This window comes from Clarias gariepinus, unplaced genomic scaffold (assembly GCF_024256425.1).
Source record: "Clarias gariepinus isolate MV-2021 ecotype Netherlands unplaced genomic scaffold, CGAR_prim_01v2 scaffold_30, whole genome shotgun sequence".
Classification (NCBI taxonomy): domain Eukaryota; kingdom Metazoa; phylum Chordata; class Actinopteri; order Siluriformes; family Clariidae; genus Clarias; species Clarias gariepinus.
This window is the reverse complement of record NW_026520997.1, coordinates 1,185,063-1,205,432: the sequence shown is the minus strand read 5'-3', so window position 1 is coordinate 1,205,432 and position 20,370 is coordinate 1,185,063. Positions and strand designations below refer to the sequence as shown.

General features: G+C 40.3%; 1 protein-coding gene across 2 annotated transcripts; it reads left to right on the top strand.

Annotated features, from left to right (window-relative positions):
- Nucleotides 1–618: 618 nt before the first annotated feature.
- Nucleotides 619–19,575, top strand: scn1ba (sodium channel, voltage-gated, type I, beta a). 2 transcript variants are annotated; one of them, XM_053490604.1, is made up of 8 exons: nucleotides 619–1,129; nucleotides 1,230–1,287; nucleotides 1,509–2,143; nucleotides 14,000–14,166; nucleotides 14,314–14,551; nucleotides 15,076–15,217; nucleotides 15,584–15,681; nucleotides 17,030–19,575. In XM_053490604.1, the coding sequence occupies exons 3-7, from the start codon at nucleotides 2,089–2,091 to the stop codon at nucleotides 15,648–15,650; spliced, it is 669 nt and encodes a 222-aa protein (XP_053346579.1). In that variant the 5' UTR covers nucleotides 619–1,129; nucleotides 1,230–1,287; nucleotides 1,509–2,088; the 3' UTR covers nucleotides 15,651–15,681; nucleotides 17,030–19,575. The 2 variants fall into 2 exon arrangements, with proteins under 2 accessions (XP_053346579.1, XP_053346578.1); XM_053490603.1 differs by having other exon boundaries at nucleotides 619–836; nucleotides 1,013–2,143.
- Nucleotides 19,576–20,370: the final 795 nt, after the last annotated feature.

Here is a 20,370-nt window from a genome sequence, read left to right as displayed (position 1 = left end):
GCATCTAAAAATAAAACGTTTAACAAAGATAAAACAATTTATTATTTCGAATTATGTGAAATAAAAATACTTGTTTTGGCATTTAAATTGTCGCTTAAAAAAATTATTAAACTAGATATTCCGTCCTCTATTAAACATACGCGAAAAGATGCCAACGCGTTCTAATGCGCATGCGCAAAACCAAACCGTCGCTGAGTATTAAGGTAAAGGAAAAGCGTGAGAAGGCTCCCCCTACAGGTGAAATCTGTATTACATGTTAATGAAGGCTTTGTCATGTTAATCAGAATTGATGCATTATAGAAGTAATAATAATTATTATTATGGTAATATTTTATTTCATTTTTACTATTGTTCATAATATCATTCATGCTTAGTGATTTAGTATGTATTATGTAAATGTTCATCTATTAAAATGCATAAAAAACCCAAACAAATTCCTGATTGTTACAGTGCTGATGTTTGGCTGAGATCTAGCCCATGAAACAGATTGCAGGATTTTTCTTTACATCTGCTCATGTGTTTTCCAGCCCACTGCTGCAATGCATCACTCCTCCCCCACCCTCTCCGCCTCTCTCTCTCTCTCTCTCTCCCCTCTCTCTCTCAGTCAGTGCTGTATCCTTCCTACCCCTCACATCATGCTATTCCTTCTCCGTCCGGATCCTTGGAAATGCGCACACTGGCCTCATTCAAGGAAGAAATAAAGGATTCGGGAAAAACACTACACCTGCATGAATAAAGCAGCGGATGCTGACAGAAGAAACAGAGGAGGTGTGATACAGGAGAATTGGAGAGGGATCCTGTGGCTCTGCTCCTAATCCACATGCACGGTGTGCAAGGTAGGCAGCATGAAGCACTGAGCAACTGAAGGACGCACTGCTTTTTCATTTGAATCATTTTTTGCAAGACAAGCAGTATTGTCTCAATCAAGGAATGAAGCCTCTCCTGAACTGAATGCATCATTTATCTGTACTGTAGATTTTTTTTGACTTAATGAACGATTTCTGGTTGGCAGAGAAACATATTTTTTGGTGAATCATCTACGGTTGCACCATATGACCATCTGGCATGAAGGATAACTGAAGCTGCGAAGATGGACCACCAAAAACGAAGAAGCAGAGCAGCTCTTAGTGTAATCACCGTGACCTGAAAACATCACCTATACTCATTAAAAAAAGATAAGAGCGGATTAAACATTCATGTTCGTGCACGTCCGTGCGGCTTTCCATCAGGTTTTCGGTCTCGGGACGATTTTGTAAGAAAGGGATCTTCACACATCCAGGTCTTCATGTAGGTCTCATTCACTCATCGTCCATTTTCATAGAGCAATAATAATATTTATAATAATTATAATAACAGTAAGCACTTCACCGGAATGTATCAACAACGTGAAACCAAAGACATGTAAAAAAAAAGTTGTGCAATCCACGCTTTTAATCTTCCATTCTCAATCTGTCACTGTGCGATATCTTTTTTTTTCATCTCCATTATCTTCATCTTCTTCTTCTCAGGTCAGTCGGATTTTCCTTTCTCACGTTCGCCGTCTCCAATCGCTCGTCTTCCGGGCTATGCACTCATCTCTGACTTTCTCTTTCCCTTAAACATCACAAACCTCAAAACGTCACAAGAAGTCTTCCATTACGGACAAGGACGGCACATCACATGTAAAGTGTAAGGTGTAACGATCGATTTCTGATCAGAGAATTTAAACGAGCAGCTGTGTTTTAGGCTAGTAAAACTAGCAACACGACGCTAACAAACAAACGAGAGAGTCCCGTCATTGCAAAATTTTTAAGCAAACAAAAAAAAATTTATCCGTATTCGGAAACTGATCGACGAGCGGCGCTTATCTGCTAAGCGTCTCGTGAACACGTTGTCGCTAGAGGTAGCTTTGCTAACAGAAGGAAACGTAAAATAAGGGATCGTGAGCGCTCCTGGACCACGTGGAGAAAGTGCACACTGCATTACTGTGGGAGAGTCGTCTGCCCCTGAAATCCACCGGACGCACACGGAGACCGTCTCATCTACAACAGCGTGTGTCTGAGTGTGTGTGCGTGTGTGTATACGTGTGTGTCCTTTTCCTCAGTGAAGATGACTGCGGTCCAGGTGATGTGGCTCCCGCTGCTGCTGCTGTTCGTCCTACACGGTGAGTGACCGTACACCGGACAAACCGCACTGTAATTCGTCCTGTACGCCGGGCAAGGCGAGACATAATTCATACAACGCTTATAATTTAATACCGGCTGCAGTTCAGAAACACGTTATCTCTTATCTGTATACAGGCTCTTAGTGTCTTTAACTGTACACGCTTAAAAGTTTTAGAACCCTTATGAAGTTGTTCTAACGTTTATCATTAAGTGTTTCCAGGAGAATCGTTATCAGGAAGTTAATAATCCTTAAATTATCCCTCACTGGACAAACTTATAGAACCCTCGAAGAACCCTTTTGTCTAAGAGTGTGTTTGTGTATTAAGTGAGTGTATTAAGACTTTAAATTATTGCATATTCTTTTATTTGTAGATTTTTAAGCCTTTTGCATTCTAGTTACTTGTTTTGCTATTTGTTTAATAAACACATATAGAGCTCAGGATTGTACAGTACAGAGTGACATTTCCTTTTTTTTAGCACTTAATAGGCAAAAAGATGAACTGAACTTTAATTAATTTTAACCAACTATACAAACTTGACTGAGCAAAAAGTAAAAAAAAAAAATCACATAATCAGATGTTTTCAGTTGTTTCAATGACCTAATAATAATAATAATAATCATAATAATAATAAATATGATTATTATTATAATAATAAATATGATTATTATTATTATTATTATTATTATTATTATTATTATTATTATATAATATACTCATTTTAAAAGTTCTACATTTTTGTGACATCATTCCGATATTCCTGTACTGGTAAAATTGACATGTTATGAAAGTAATGATAACTTTGGTTCTACCTGATATATCCGAAATCCCAAATATTTGATTTGATTGTTTGAAATGCGAACACCTCCATTAACACACACCAGCATATGAACACATACACTAGTACATTTGTTTATTAAGTTGTTCTGTGTTGCCAGCATGTATCTGTGTCACTTGAGTTTTAGGTTTTAATATCAAAGTTGTTTCCTATAACGGTTCGACTGCTACATAAATCATTTACCTCATTTTATACATTCAACATCTTTACAGTATTATAATAACAGATGTATTTCCCCTGTTATTGCTGAAGTACCTACAGAGGACCTTATCGCTCGTTCCTCACGCCGAGGACATAAACGACATAATCTTAATAGCATTTTTACAAGCACTCATATGACAAAAACTCTATATTCAGCATATCATACACTCAGTAAACCCATGCATGTGTGTACCGTAAGCTCTTTGGTCTGTGCAGGGTGCCAATACATAATGACACACGGTGTATGACTTACTTCTCATGAAATGACCTTGACCTGTCTATCTGAATCTCTGTTCTGATCTGTGTTTTACTCATCTGATGCATGATTCTACGTGTGTGTGTGTGTGTTTATATGTATGCTGTATATATGAAGGGCCACGCCCTGTGTGTTGTCCAGTAATCTCATGAAACAGCTGCTGCAATTGTGTTACTGAGAGATAGAGAGAGAGAGAGGGACAGTTTTCCTTTGTCCTTCCTTGTCCTTTAATCCCTCCATCCTAAATAACTCTGTATATAACTTCTGTGTCTAGTCTACGCCGGGTCTAGACCGCAGGCGGAAGTGTTGTGAACATTACTACACTTGCGCTGGTGTCTTTGTGTCGCTCTGCAGGTTTTTTGTCGTAATATAAACAATGGTGATTAAATGTGAGCGGATCTTGTCGGAGCTGGAGATGCATACTTACTTACTTCCTTACTTTTATTTTATAGCTGTAAACCTGTAAAAGATGAAGAAGCTGGAAATACGCGGCTGTCAGATAGAACGATCATAGTTGTTGCGACGTGTAGTTACGTTTGTGTGTTGGTGCACAGCAGGCTACGCTGTAGGATACGTGTAGGGTACACGCCTGGTTTACACGTGATTCAGAGGCATAAATGAGCCTTTCAGCCCAGTTCTCTCTTTCATAATGTGTGCTACAGATCATTACTAGTTGACGGTTCATGATAAGCCGTGATTAACGGCGCGTCTCAGGGCGACACAGTATTCCCTGAGCAGGAACATGGCTTCTCCACACTGTACTTTCCTTAGTCTTGACTTTAACGCCTCTTTGCTTGCTAAAGCTAATGATGTCAGAGTGTTTCTGAGGGACAGAAGGACAGGATTTGTCTGGAAGAAATTCCCAAATCCCCAACCCTGTTATATAATCCGATCTAAAGCTGCACACATGCGAGGAGTGACGGTTAGAGGATGTGGAATACACTCGCATCACACATCACTGAGGCCCATCGTTTCCCTCACACACCATCCATCACTAAAGAGGATCTTCAGATGTCGGAAGCCTTAGAAGCCGTTTCCTCCGCAGTGTTGAAGAGCGGTCCGATTGTTTAATGTCTTTCGCTACGCGGAACTTTTCCAACACCAGACCTCCGTCTTACTCACTTTTACTTAAAGCATTATTCATAATATACATTAAAACCGTCATAAATACTCCAGTACTGCTGTAACAATTTCACATTTACTCGGAAGCCCAATATTTAATTATATATACTGTATATATACATGACTATACTCACTGTATGTCTCAAAGGAACGGGAATCATCAGGGACGTCCCGATACGATAATATCACGATACCAAGCGCGGATTTGTTTTGTATTGCGATTCTATAATCATAATTTTATAAATATCCTGATTCAATATTATTTTTTAATTTTGTTACAATTCTGAGCAAATTTAGCAAATAATTAGCTCCTACCACATGGCCTTGCCAATGTGTGAATAGTTTAGAGAGTGCCACCTGCAGGATTATTGAGGAACTGTAACATTTTACCACCTCAAATGCAAACATATAAATAAAAAATGAATAAAAATAATTTGATTTTAAGGTTAGTGCTGCGATACATGAACTTCCACATAAAAAAATCTGCATCAATCTCACCAATCTCTAATATCTAACATTATATCTAATTCTGTAATGCTCTTGCTTACACACTTTACTTTTTGGATTGGTATTATAATTGTGTCTTCGTCTTTGGAAAAATAAAAGTGATTTATTTAACTAGCTATGATTATAATAGTTATCTAAAATAATAGTTATATAAATTATCTAAAATCTGATATTATAAAAGTGATCTATCTATCTATCTATCTATCTATCTATCTATCTATCTATCTATCTATCTATCTATCTCATGAGTAAATAAGCCTTGTTCCACTCAGATGAAAAAACTCCCTCATAAATGTTTATTGTAAGAGATAGAATAGGGTTATTTTTATGTAGCTCTGAGCTTTTTATTTTCTCTAATGAACATGACTCACTCTCTTTATAAATCTACTCATTTTACTGTAATATCAGGGTCACTGACCTGGTGAAATAAAAGAGTATAAATTATCCCAGTCAATAGTGGCATCCCATTCACTCCATCCCTTGTTCACGCACGCACACACACACACACACACACACACACACACACTCGCACAAACATGCACACACACACACTTGCACACACACACACACACACTCGCACAAACATGCACACCTGCCATCTGGCTTTAATGTGCCTGCTTCTGTAAACATTCGTCTTGTAGCTATTGTACTAAAGAGATTTTAAGCTAAATTATACGTCTGTTAAAAATACACCATCATTTCACACCACTGATTACTAACGAACACAAATATTATTATTATTATTATTATTATTATTATTATTATTATTATAGAGTCGAGAGAGGAAATCAAAAAGCTCTTTAAGAGATAAAAGAAGAAAATGAGCCTCAGATCATAAGAGTTTAATCTTGAACTTTCGCTAGCTTGCTGTTAAGAACATGCTAGCCGCTAGGATTATGTCACATTTTAGGTCATGTTAAAAATTAACCATTTAAAAGTTTTATTATGTGGAGTTACACTACAAGTTGGTATCTATTCTGACCTTGTCTGCTATTCTGACCTCGTCTGCTATTCTGACCTTGTCTGCTATTTCATCATGAACAGCAAGTTAGAATGAAAAAACCAACGTGAAATTCTGCCACAGAGACGTTTGATGTGATTCGCCAAGTTTACTACAACACTGCGATGACTTATTCACGTGGCACGTGCGCTTCAAGAGCTGAAGAACATCCCTGGAAGGTGAGGGATCAGGAAGACCTTCAACGAGCTCAAACCCCCCAAAATGTTGAAACCATTCAGTAACTTGTGCACGATGATCGTCAGAGGACAATACGCAACACTGCTGCCGTCGTCGGTGTGTCATATGGAACAGTTCACACAATCCCTACGTGTGATTTGAACTAGTTCGTCACGAGGCTGCTGACCCAGGAACAGAAGGAACATCACATCGAGGTCTGCCAAGAACTCCGTCTTGTCATAGATGACCGGTCCTTCATGTCCAGGATCATTACCACTGACAGGTGTTGGGTGCGACCCTGAGACGAATTTAAGACGTGATGAGCAACATTAGCAGGGTGCCTAATTTGGCTAAATGGTGATATCAGAGATGATCAATCATAAGGAATCATGTTAATGTTGTAAACATTAAAGCACTTTTTGTAAGTCGCTCTGGATAAGAGCGTCTGCCAAATGCCTAAATGTAAATGTAAATGTAAATAAGGACTAAAATAGTGTCAGGGTAATGAATCCTGATAAAGTGTAAATCTTACAGCATTCATGCATTTATTCTATAGAGCGCTGCATCCAAAAGGGAGTATTTGGGTCTGCTGGAGAAGAATAAAGCTAATTTGGCTGACGTAAGATTTCTGTAGACAACTAAAGAAATGTTAAAGTTGTTAAATGTCAAAGTATTTCCTCCCTAAACTTATATAAATGGACTTCATTAGCTCGCTAATATACAGGACAGCAGTGTTCCTGCGTCAGTCAGTAAGTCATAAAGGAAGCAACGCTGTTCAACAATCACATCTCACGTCTACGTTCCCCCGTGTCAGCTCTTTTCCTCCCAGCCCGAGTGAACGCTCGTCCTATTCGAGTCTCCATTAGTGATTCAGTCGATACACACCACAAAAGGCTTTTAAACCCAGAACAGAGAGAGGAGCTCAGGATCCTTCAATTGGCCCCTGAGGTGTCTCTCTCTCTCTCTCTCTCACCCACAGACACACACACACGCACACACACACACACACACACACACACACAGCTAAACACTAAAAGCTAAAAGCCTGTCACATACATAAAGCTCTATAATTACATCATTAGTGAAAATAAAGATTTCTCGGAGTGATACGAGTGATTGTGCGTTTAGATCAGTAAAGAAGTCTGTAAATCTCTGACAATAAATAGAATCATTTGGAATTTTCACACTTTATTAAAACTATGAAGTAAAAAATAGACAAAAAGTGGGTATTGTGTATAATATTTACAGCAACATTATGTACAGTAACATCGCTCTACATACAGTATATTGTACAGACTTACACAGGAGTTAACAAGAATGTCTGGATATAAATAATAATAATAATAATAATAATAATAATAATACATTTATATAAAGTAAGCAATTTATGACAGAAAATTAATCTCTAAAACACCACGTCTACACCGCCTCCACTTCGATGACCATTACATTTTTTTAATTGTCATGTTTCGTAACTAAATACTTTGTGACACAAGTGAGCTCGTGTTGTCCCTTATGTTTACCTTCCCTTATAAACACTTGTTCCCATACCAGGTTCTCTTTATTTATTCTAGTAATTAATAATTTGGGCCGGGGTAGCTCAGTGGTTAAGTCTTTTAACCCTCAGATGTGTAACAAAAAAAAAAAAAAAAAAGTAAGTTGCTCTGAGTGAGGGTGTCTGCTAAATGCTTAAATGTAATAAGACAAAGAAAACCCTAACTGTAAAGAGGCGTAAACTTCTCTGTTCAGAAGAGGTTTTCCCTTTGACACAGCACTGACACTGGAGACTCCTTCCACTGATGTTACACAAACACGTTCGTCCATCTTCGTTAACAAACTCTTGCTATAGAAATCCTAATAGATCCTAATAGCCTTGAACATCACTGTTGTTATATTTGAAAACATAATGTCTCTTTATTTAAGTATAAAACAGGATCTAATTTCCTAAGTTTGTATAAATGGTTGTGAGGTCCTGAAACGGGTCCTTGGAAGGAAAGTGACTTTTTATTTCCTGGCTGCGTGTGTTTGTAGCCCTTATTCACAAGAGCAAAGTGACGACGCCGTTATTTAGCTGCAGTAATGTGTTTCCTCAATGATTCCCGTGTGATTTGAGACGTTACGGTGAACTAACGAGACCTAGAGAGATTAATTACACGGAGCAGGTGGAAATAAACCAGAAGCAATTTAAAATAAATAATGGTACGGGGGTGTGGCTACATCTAGAGCAGGTTTACTGGAGTAAACAAAGTCTCAATGACAGAATGGTTATAATTTCATGAATGAATAATAGAATTGATCAAATTCCACTTTTTATAGTGAACAATAAAAAAATGACACTGTTATAAACACGAACAGCAAAAAAACACATTCGGAATTTACAATCTGCTGCATAAGAAGAAATTTACAGTAATTATTTTATATCCTAAATATTCTTTAAAACTTAAGAGGAAACAAGCTGCAGAATCAAAGAGATGAGACAAGATAGATGGAGGAATTTTTTTTTTAAAGAAAATGAAAAACAGAGAGAAGCCGTCGTGATGAAGGTTGACTTTCCATCACAGCTATGTTTTCAGCCTGCAGTGACGCAGGTTCATCAACACTCTGCTCCATCTGCGAAACGCCACTGAGTGTGTGTGTGTGTGTGTGTGTGTGTGTGTGAAAAAGGATGGGGGAGGGAATATCTGTATCTGTGTGTGTGTGTGTGTGTGCCTGTTAAATCTTTCCAAGGACAGACAAGGACAAACAAGGCTGGTTTTCTCTCACTGGTAAAATATTAAGTAGTCAGTTCAGATTTAGCTACATGACCACTGTCTTTATCTGTCTTTATCACACACACACACACACACACACACACACACAATTTATATAGTTTATATATGTATTTATCCTTTTTACGATACAGTTGCAGTCAAAAGTTTCTACACCCATCATGACCCTGAATGTCATGGCATGTACGGTTAGCGCATGTAACCCAATCAGCTAATCTTAGCGCTAAATACAGCGGTACCTCGGCATACAAGCTTAATCCGTTCCGGAGGCGAGTTCTTAAGAGGAAATTATATATAGACACTTGTACTTATTGTAAAACGTATTTTCCCATAGAAAATAATGTAAGTGCAGATAATCCGTTCCAGCCACCCAAAAATATTCAATTTCCAAAACTATAAACATATTTTTTTGCATAAAAAAACAATAAAAAAGGTTGGAAAGTAAATTAAGTAAAATATAAAATAAATAAACATTAAAGTTCACTTAACCTTAATTCTTGATTCCTCTTGTCATCGTCTGCTTTAAATACCAAACAAAAAGTGGCTCCCCTTTCTACTTGTTACCATCCTGGCTAACATTTTAGTGGCCCATGGTGCTATGTCCACACCAAATCTTGCACAAAATGCAAAAAAGCACAACAAACAACCCCACCAAAAAAAGGAAAATGGCTTTGCTTGGCTTTCCATGACGTAAAAGCTTTGTATGGGACATCAGTTCTTAAGGTGAAAATTTATGAGGTGTCCATTCGTATGACAAGGTTACTCTAATAAATCCTGTTAGTATTAATATTAAATAATAATAAATAAATAAATATTGTTAGTATTTATAGTGTTTTCTATTTTCCTACTTTTCTCACATATGAGAAACTTGCTTTACATGTTTGCACACATCACTTGAAAGTATTAACATAGACGAACCAATGAGCTACAAAAGACAGTATATTCAGCTTCACGCTATTGGGTCAGATAATAAAATAAGTTACATACTCCCTGCTGAGTTGGTTATTTTAATCCTTAAAAATAGGACATGGACTGGAGAGGAGAATGTCTGGTCACTTTATTTAAAGGCCATAATTCAATCATTTTCATCAAGTGATAGCATGCTTTAAATACATCGTTGTTCTGATTAATGAGCATTACTGGAACAAACCACAAAATATAATCTGAGATAAAATCCCTGCTACAGAATAGGGATTTACTGCAGCAGGAATGTCGCTGCTTAACCTTTAAACATCCACAGACTGGAAGACACATTACATTTGAAAAGTTACAAATAGGTATAGAGACCACGCCTCCTCTGAGATAGACAGGTATAGAGTCCACGCCTCCTCTCAGACAGACAGGTATAGAGACCACGCCTCCTCTCAGACAGACAGGTATAGAGTCCACCCCTCCTCTCAGACAGACAGGTATAGAGTCCACCCCTCCTCTCAGACAGACAGGTATAGAGTCCACCCCTCCTCTCAGACAGACAGGTATAGAGTCCACGCCTCCTCTCAGACAGACAGGTATAGAGTCCACGCCTCCTCTGAGATAGACAGGTATAGAGTCCACGCCTCCTCTGAGATAGACAGGTATAGAGTCCACGCCTCCTCTCAGACAGACAGGTATAGAGACCACGCCTCCTCTCAGACAGACAGGTATAGAGTCCACGCCTCCTCTGAGATAGACAGGTATAGAGTCCACGCCTCCTCTGAGATAGACAGGTATAGAGACCACGCCTCCTCTGAGACAGACAGGTATAGAGACCACGCCTCCTCTCAGACAGACAGGTATAGAGTCCACGCCTCCTCTGAGACAGACAGGTATAGAGTCCACGCCTCCTCTCAGACAGACAGGTATAGAGTCCACGCCTCCTCTGAGACAGACAGGTATAGAGACCACGCCTCCTCTGAGATAGACAGGTATAGAGTCCACGCCTCCTCTGAGATAGACAGGTATAGAGTCCACGCCTCCTCTGAGATAGACAGGTATAGAGACCACGCCTTTTCTCAGACAGACAGGTATAGAGTCCACGCCTCCTCTGAGACAGACAGGTATAGAGTCCACGCCTCCTCTGAGACAGACAGGTATAGAGTCCACGCCTCCTCTGAGACAGACAGGTATAGAGACCACGCCTCCTCTCAGACAGACAGGTATAGAGTCCACGCCTCCTCTGAGACAGACAGGTATAGAGACCACGCCTCCTCTGAGATAGACAGGTATAGAGACCACGCCTCCTCTCAGATAGACAGGTATAGAGGTCACACCTTCTTCAATGAGAGACAGATATAGAATCCACGCCTCCTTCTCTGAGATAGACAGGTATAAAGGCCATACCGCCTTCACTGTGATTGACAGAGATAGAGGCCACACCCCTCCTTGACTGAGACAGACATAGAGGCCACGCCTCTTTTACTGTGATTGAAAGTCATAGAGGCCAAGCCTCCTACACTGAGACAGACAGGTATAGAGTCCATGTCTCCTTCACTGTGATTGACAGACATGGAGACGCACTGTCTCTTTTGCTTTCTTTCTTTCTTTCTTTCTTTCTTTCCTTCTTTCTTTCTGTCTCTCTCTCTCCAATCATTTTGACATGTATTTCCTTTGTAACCTATTGTTCTATTCTCAGAACATTTCAAGGTCTTCCAGGTCTTTCTTTACAAATCGAGCAGCTGCGGCAATTCAAGCGTGTGTGTGTGTGTGTGTGTGTGTGTTTGTATTTCTCGACATATTTGGTTTTTTACATTTTCCCTCCTTCCTCATCAGTACCTAACAGTGTTCTTTTATTCATTTTAAACGATTTAAGGTAAACTTATAAAATGCTAAATGCTAGCTAAACCAGTATTACTGAAACAAATGTATTATTTATTTAAGTATTTTTTGTAGTAACTGTTACTCAACAACTATGTGCCAGTTAACGAGCCCTAGTTATTACCACACTTATACACAGTCTCAAGTTGTTTTCTAGTTGCCTAGCAACACCGTTCTCTCAGATCTCTCATCCCGCGGTAACTTTACAGTCTATAGCTCAAGTGGAACCATTTCATCACAAAGTTAGCATGATGCTTATGACTAGCGATGAGTATAAACACACACATTATTTACAGTAATGATGTTCTAACTCTGTGTCTCTTTTCCCCTTCTTCCTCTTCTGATTGTCGTATTGATGCGGCTACCTGTGGTGGTGTTTCTGCTCTTGTTCATCTCTCTTTATCCTTCTGCTCTTTCCTTTTAATATCCACACACACACTTTACACACACTTAAGCCAGAGTCAAATCAGCGGTGATTTACGGTGCTACAGGAGTGCAGCGCTAGTCACTAGTCGCTGTAATAGCACTGGCGGCGGTGAAGCTGATGTTGTGTGCCATTTGTGATCTGTTTCTCAAAGAAAGAGCTAAACACCCGTCCAGAGGTCAGAGGTTGAAGGTAGAACACTCGGTGATGCAGGTGTGTTCCTCCCGGCCCACGTATGCAACCCCCATCACATATATAGACACCTGCATCTATATATGACAGTGAATCGGTAACATAGAGGAAGCGCTGCAGGCTGATGCGCACTAGCATCGCTCAATGCTAACAGTTTATTTCCCCTCAGAATCCCCCCTATTTAAGGAGTAGTGTGAACAATCTTGCCGGGGTCCAGACTCTAGCAGAGGAGCCTTACAGTCTGGGATCTCATCCAACATTCTGTTTCTATCCTCAGTAGACTAATAGACATGACCAGGTATTGATCTTGGGTTAGCATAAGAGTCCATCAGTTATCAAACACTAGCACACAGATATATAACGTCAGATTTCAGTTTTAAAACCTTATGATTACCTGAAACATATTCTAGAGAATGAAAGCTAATCAAGCTTGAGTGAGGGCTAACGTAGCAAGTGAAAGCTAATCTTATTACTGAAATCTAATCCAACCAGTGAAACCTAACCTAACAAACAGAAGCTAATTTGCTTACAGAAACACAATCATGTGTGAAAGCTAGCATAGTGAATGAAAGTTACCGACTGAGGGCTGTTGTACCAGGGGAAAGTAAAGCTAACCTAGCAAAAGTCAAGAGTGTAAGCTAATCCAGCAGCGCGGAAACTCCAGTCTAGCTAATGTAAGCTAATGTAGTGGATGAAAGTTAACCTAGTGATTGAGGGCCAAATTAGCAAGGGAAAGCTAATCTATTCAATTCAATTCAATTTTATTTGTATAGCGCTTTTAACAATTGTCACTGTCGCAAATCTAAAGAACTAATCTAGTGAATAAACCCAGCCTAGGGAACAAAAAAGCTAATAAACCTACTCTAGTCCTTTCTGATGGACACTGATTCATCTGAAACACAGCTCAGACCCGTGACAACATTTCCTATCTGTTTTTGATAACTGTTGGAGTTTGGGAAGTCTGAGGTTAAGCGGCAGGATCAGCTCGAGCTGGTGAGTTAATGATGAACGAATGAAACGTTAGAGTGAGCTGAGACTGTAAGGATGAAGGTAAGTGTGTGTCCCTGCGCAGTCTGGCTCCTGGCACGTCCAACCTGCTAATTCGGACAAGTTTTGGCAATAATGTGAGAGGAAATAAAATATGCTCTGCCTTGGATAAAAAAAAAAAAAAAGAAGAAGAATCCCAGCATGCACTATTCTGAGTGACGGGAGCACGCACGAGAAACCATCAGACCCTGCAACAAAAAAAATAATAATAAAGTGGCTGAGACTAGATAATGCCTGCGCCCCAGAATGAGTCTGAGAACATAATGGATGGGCCACAACACTAACGTATGACCTGCATCAATACTGATCACGTCAGAGTGATTCATTATTAATCAAGCTGACTGGACTTCTGAGGCTTCAGCCATCAGCTCATACTTTAACGCTGTAAAATGTACCCATTAATAATGTACGAGTCTTAATGCTAATGCGGTTTAAAAGTCCAGTCAGCTTGACTTGAGGTCTACAGACATGCGGTAGAGACGTGTGTATGTGTGTGTTAAATCAGTGATGGAGTGTGTGTTGTGCTCGTAGCTCGGCTCGTCAGCCCAGCATGTGTGGAGGTCGACTCGGACACAGAGGCCGTGGCAGGAAAAGAGTTCAAGCTGGGCTGCATTTCCTGTAAGATGCGAGGCGAGGTGGATGCCTCGGCCACCGTCGACTGGTGGTTCATGGCGAAAGGAGAGCGCGAGTTTACCCACGTGAGTGACTTTACAATCATGATGACGTGAAGAGAAAATTAAATAAAAACAAAACATAAAGAATTTACACGTCTTATTGAGCGTCCAGTTTTCATAGAAAAATATCGTTAATGTGTTTTGTGGGTGTGTCATTTTTTTGCGCTACAGATCTACAGCTACGCCGACATGTCCGGCGAAGTGATGGACGAACGCTTCGCGGGGCGTGTCGAGTGGGCGGGCAGTAAAAACACGCTGGACCTGCAGGACGGAACTCTAAACATCCTCAACGTCACTTACAATGACACCGGGACGTACCGCTGCTACTTCGACCGCACGCTCTCGTTCACCTTCTATGAGCATCGCACCAACGCCACCAAGTTCATCACCATCAACGTCGTGGCCAAAGGTGAGAACAAAACCACAGGGGGTCAAGAACAACCAAGAACATCCATGTTCTCAGAAAACTGCAATTGAGTTGATTAATTGGGAAAGGGGGTGGAGCAGAGCAGCTCAGTTCCATTGTGGGTGGAGCTTATTTTAGAAGACTGTATAAAAAGAACTGGACAAACCCTAGGTGCCATCACCCATAGGTTTTCTAAAGAGTGGTTTCGAAGCTCAGCTGTGGAAGCTCTGGTGGTCACCATCTTAACAGGAGCTGACTCCCACTAAATCCCGGTTAATCCAGAAATGGGCAAATGGGCGGAGCAAACAGAGCCTACCTGTAGCTACCTGTAACCCTACATGTGCCAACTTTTATTGTTGTAGGCTAAACTACAACGGTGGCAGACAGTTAGCGGTTTGACACCTGCGCTGTCCGTCCGTCACTCAGCCACACTCCTAATTTAGCATAATTTTATGGCTTAATATAATTTTAATTGATAAGTTACATAAATATTCATGTACTGTATGTATGTGTGTGTGTGTGTGTAGAGACCCGTGGCATGGCCTCCATCCTGTCGGAGGTGATGATGTACGTGTCTATCATCGGGCTGCAGCTGTGGTTATTGGTGGAGATGGTTTACTGTTACAGGAAAATCGCCGCTGCTGGAGAGGAAGCGCTGAGAGAGAGCGCGTGAGGAACACACACACACACACACACACACACACACACAAACACTTTAGTTTAATCTAATATATACTTTGACTTATTACTATCCACATATTTTTGTTTGATTTTTAATTATTTTTAATTTATTGGTAAATTTGTATATTCTATGTGTTACTTAATATGCAGCAGTTTTTATTGCTTTATTTATTTAATAATAAATATTAAATAATCAAGTCAAATCAACAATCAAATGCAACACAATGTGAATAGTTTGATTTATTATTTTGCTGATTTACTGGATTTATGCTTGATGTGTGTGTGTGTGTGTGTGTGTGTGTGTCCTGATAAGCTCCCCTTTGTCCTGATTCTTTTCTCTTCTCCTCTCCCCAGGGCCGAGTATTTAGCCATCACGTCTGAGAGTAAAGATAACTGCACCGGCGTGGCTGTGGCCGAGTAACATACACATCCACGCACACAAATATACACAGGTGTGTTTACCAACCATGTTAACACACATGCACACATTTTTATTATTCACCACAGATAAGAACAGAGACGAGGTTACTCAGGGTCATTCAGGGTCTTCTGTATAGTCAGTCACAGTCAGTCGTACCTAGACAAGGGCATCTGGAGAGCCATGGAGAATGACAAAAGTGCCGTTGCAGAGCAACAGCGACACCTACAACATAATACGAGTCGTTATAGCAGGCTACAGCAACCGTGTGCTTCAGTCCCCTACAGCACCCACCGTATCAGTCATGTGCACTAGCTTGACCTGACACCATTTGACATTTGCCATCCAAAATCCGAAGAAGGGCAGGACGGTCATTTACATTACCCTGGCCTTGCATTCTCAGGAATTAACGCTACCATGAGGGAGCATAACTTCATAACATCATAGGTGGTTGCCACTTCAGCTTCTGGCTGGAACTAGGCGTGAGAGTCTACGCTGTTGGCCTTCAGCTGATGCTTTGACACGTTAACCTTCACAGGGACCATGTTGTACCTTGAGGTGGTCACCCTGTTGGACAAGGCCACCATGTTGACCTTCATTAAAAGTCTGATGAGCTGGCCACCTTGAGCTTCACAGGGACCTCACCTCGTCCAGAAGCTGGGATTTGAATTTCACCTTGTTGACTTTAACAGGGATCAGGGCTGTTGAGGTCACCACGTTGACCTCCACCAAGCGCAGGGTTGTTGAGGTCAGGGGAGAGTCAGGTGCCATCATAGAAAGGCAGAACGTCCAAGGAAGGAAGTGAATCATGTGAAACGCTGCTATTGAAATTCCGTCACTGCTGTCTCGCAACTTGTCTGCTGCATCCTCTTTGGGGTCTAAAAGCCTTTCACAGATAAGGAGAGATGCAAATGTTGCAAATGCAGGCTCCTCTTTATCAGACATCATGGTGCAAACAAACACGGACTAAGCTAGGAAATGAGATTGCAAAAGTAAGAGCTAAGCAATAACTTGATAGACAGAAGAGCTGCTGGACAAAGATGAACTGAAGCCACAGAACTTTTAAATAAAAGATTTAAATGAATCATTTGACATTATTACAATATTAGCTGTTTTATATACATAAAAGGTCATGTGACACAATTTTAATTTAATTTAATTCAATTTAATTTTATTTGTTTAGCGTTTTTAATAAATAAAGCTTTAGAGAATCCAAAGAAAATTATGTGAAAAAAAGTGTACAAATCCGAATGATTAGACTGTCCCCGCAGTGTGCAGTGCTGTTGGTTATGTATATAAGGTACTGTTTGCTCTGTCATGGAGTTGGTACGTGAAGCAGTGACGACAAAGATTAATCTTATTGACCTTGGCTTGATTTTCAGGAAAATTCACTTTCTGACTCTTTACCACAAAGACCTTCACCTGGTTTCCCTTCACCATGGAGACGATCTGCACCTGACCTACCTTCACCTGGTTCACTTTGTCCCTGAAATCCATCCTTCCTTCCTCCCAGGCTGTGGCTTCCTCCACGAGCACGAGGATGTGTGTGTTTAAACACAGTCCACACACGGGCAGCGTTTCATTTCACCAAAGAGCCCCCAATAGTGCACTGAAGTACAGAGACGTACAGACTGAATGCCAGCAGGGGCTCTGACGAATAAATACAAATAAATTAACAAAATAAATATATATCTGGTATAAGAGCACAGCATGAATACTGTAAATGTATCCTTCACATAGACACAGTCGATCGTATATACAACTCGAGCTGTACATACAGTATGTATCTGAACCTTTTTTTTTCATTTCCACGGGCGCAATTTATATGCAACTTACGGAAGTGTTAATGAGCATCAGGCACGTTAACCGTCTTCACTTTAAACATCAGATTTATAAATGTGACCGAATGCTAACACGACGATGCTAAAGTAGCTAACCTTTTGCTACATGACGTTAAAGGGATTCTTCTTTTCTCTCACCAAGGCTAACAATGAACGAAAGCTAACACTGCCTAGCGAACTTCTTGCTTAGCTCACCGATGGGAATTAGCTTGAGTAACACTCGATAGCCATGTTAGCATATTTGAGACTGTAGAATGGTTTGATTACAATCAACTGCAGTAAATGAAAAAAAAAAAATCATAAAGAAATGCTAGCAAGTCTCTCTCTCTCTCACACACACACACACACACACACACAAACACACAGAACATAGTGTAGAGAATGTGTGTAGGAAAATGCTAACGCCCTACAACATGATGCTAATGTCTCAGTCAGCTGTCTCAGTTAAGGGATATTTCAACTTTGTGAAAAAGCTATATAGCTAAACAAAAAAAAAAAAAAAAGCGTACACTGCCAATTAGCATGATTGTAGGGTTACACCTGTTAAGACTAATGCTAATAACATTCTGGTAATTTATGCTAATGTAGCGGAACTCCCAGTTCATGTCTGACAGGCTAAAACAAACCACAGCTAGCACTGCAAGTTAGCATGTTATTAATTAGCATAACCATTCACAAGGAGCCTTTTCTAAGTGCTAGCCATGTTAGCTTGACCCTGGTTTAACTATCCCTTTAAGCATATTTTCACATTTGTATGACCGTATAAATCAGATTACAAGCTAAAAAGAATCTTGAGCAGCTAGCATCTAGAAGTTAGCAATTAGCCTAAAGCTACATGCTGCTAGTTCCTTCAGTGGGACTTGCACACATACATACAAGTGTGTCTGAAGGTGAACCCATTCGAGCACCCGGATGGGACTTGTTGGTGAGAAGTGTAATGCTAATAATGTTAGCTGTGTAAAATCTAACAGGAAGCTGCATGATACTGAGATCTGAAATTGTAAATCCGTACACGAGTCTTTTATTCTGCATGAAACATTCCAGTGCGAAGAAAAAAATAAAATAAAAACACGAAAAATTATCTTGATGATGTTGTTTGGTGGGGGTGCCAGCAAGGGGCGCTGTAACACTGCCACACCCTCACTGCCTTTACACACACACACACATACACGGATACACACACGGCTATGTGCTGGTAACGGGTTCATGAGTCACCTTAATCTGTTCATCTGCGTCTGTTTTATACAAATTTTGGGAATAATATAATATACATACGTTTGGGAATAAGAGCAAGATATTACTGTTCACATGTCGCTAAATCTTCTTGTGCGCAAACGATCGCTTGTGGCTTTGTACATCACTAGCGTGAACACAGTTTTGCGCTCTTCTGCTTACAGCGTTTAGCGTTTCCTCTTAAACATGTGAAAGATTCATGTTTAGCTAACTGCTAGCTGTCTTAGCTATCACAGAGCCAAGTTAGATCGCTGTGTGTTAAGCTTCCCGTAAGAGTGCTGGCTGTTGCTAAGCACTGCTAATGTCTGTTAAGTTTCTCAAACTAGCCAAGCTAGTTAGCTAGGTTTATGAAGTGAAGCTAGCTATATGTAATGCTAACTGATGACCAGCACACGCAGGATAAGCTAATGAACAGGGACAGTTTTATAGCCGAGCGAAACAGATTTTGATCTCAGACTAAACTCACTAGTGATTCATAAGATTTTTAACCGCGCGATCATGTGGTGAGAAACGCTAACGTTTTGGGTCACTGTGATAATAAACAACGTGTTAAATGTTCATCACGTTCATCAGCCTCACCGTTACAGTCTGTAGAAGCATCAAAAGGAGCTGATAAAACCAGTAACGGGTTAGCTAACCGCTCTCTGCCTGTTAGCAAAGTTAGCATGAGTGTTGATGTAATGAGAGTTGGGCTGCTCACACACACACACACACACACACACACAGTTTTCAGCCTCAACACACCGATCTAACGTATGCACTTCATGTATAAATAAAAATGTTGCTTGCAAAATAAATAAAAACAGACTATAGTAAATAAATAAATGAATAAATAAATAAATAATTAAAGTGTCTCTGGTTAGTTTTATTTCCTTGCAGTGTCTCAGTGTCTGATGGGCTGGTAAATGAAGGCGTTTAGGCGATCGATGTGTAAAGAAGACTTCAGTCACAGTTCGGTGATGAGACTCTCAGTTGCAGTAAGACATCTGATCGGTGCGAACGTCCAGCCCTGACCTCGCTACAAGACATTTCCACATGTTTGGGCCGTTAAAGGAGTTCCTGGGAGGCCAGTGTTTCAGACGTGAATCACACAGACAGTCCGATCACGGCTCCGGCGTACTGAGAAAACTTTCTACCTTGATGGTGTCCAAGCTCTAGTGAGACACTGGGACAAGTGCATAAGTGTATCAGAGGATTATATAGAGACATAAAGGAAGTTTTTACTCTCAGAACTGTGGTCTGTTCTCTCATTTCAAATATTTATAAGTATATCATATATAAATAGATATTAATACTGGGGATTATAAGTGAGAGGTAAGTCCTCCCTCGGCCCAGATGTGTGTTTGTGTGTCTGTGTTTCCGGCTCATGTCTCTGCTCACAGTTTATACACCACTGTTTTTTTAATTATTATCACTGATATTCCTCTGATTTTGTGTGTGTGTGTGTGTGTGTGTGTGTGTCGGCTCTCTGTTTTCATTCATACGGTCTTTAATTGAAGCCAGTAAAATAAAGCTTTGGACTAAATGCACTAGATGGCGCTCTGAGTCCCTGAACGCCGCAGTGAGACATCCCATAGGTGGACTCACACACACATGGATATGAGACAAACCCTTTTCTGCGTTTCTTAAAACTAACTACATTAAAGTAT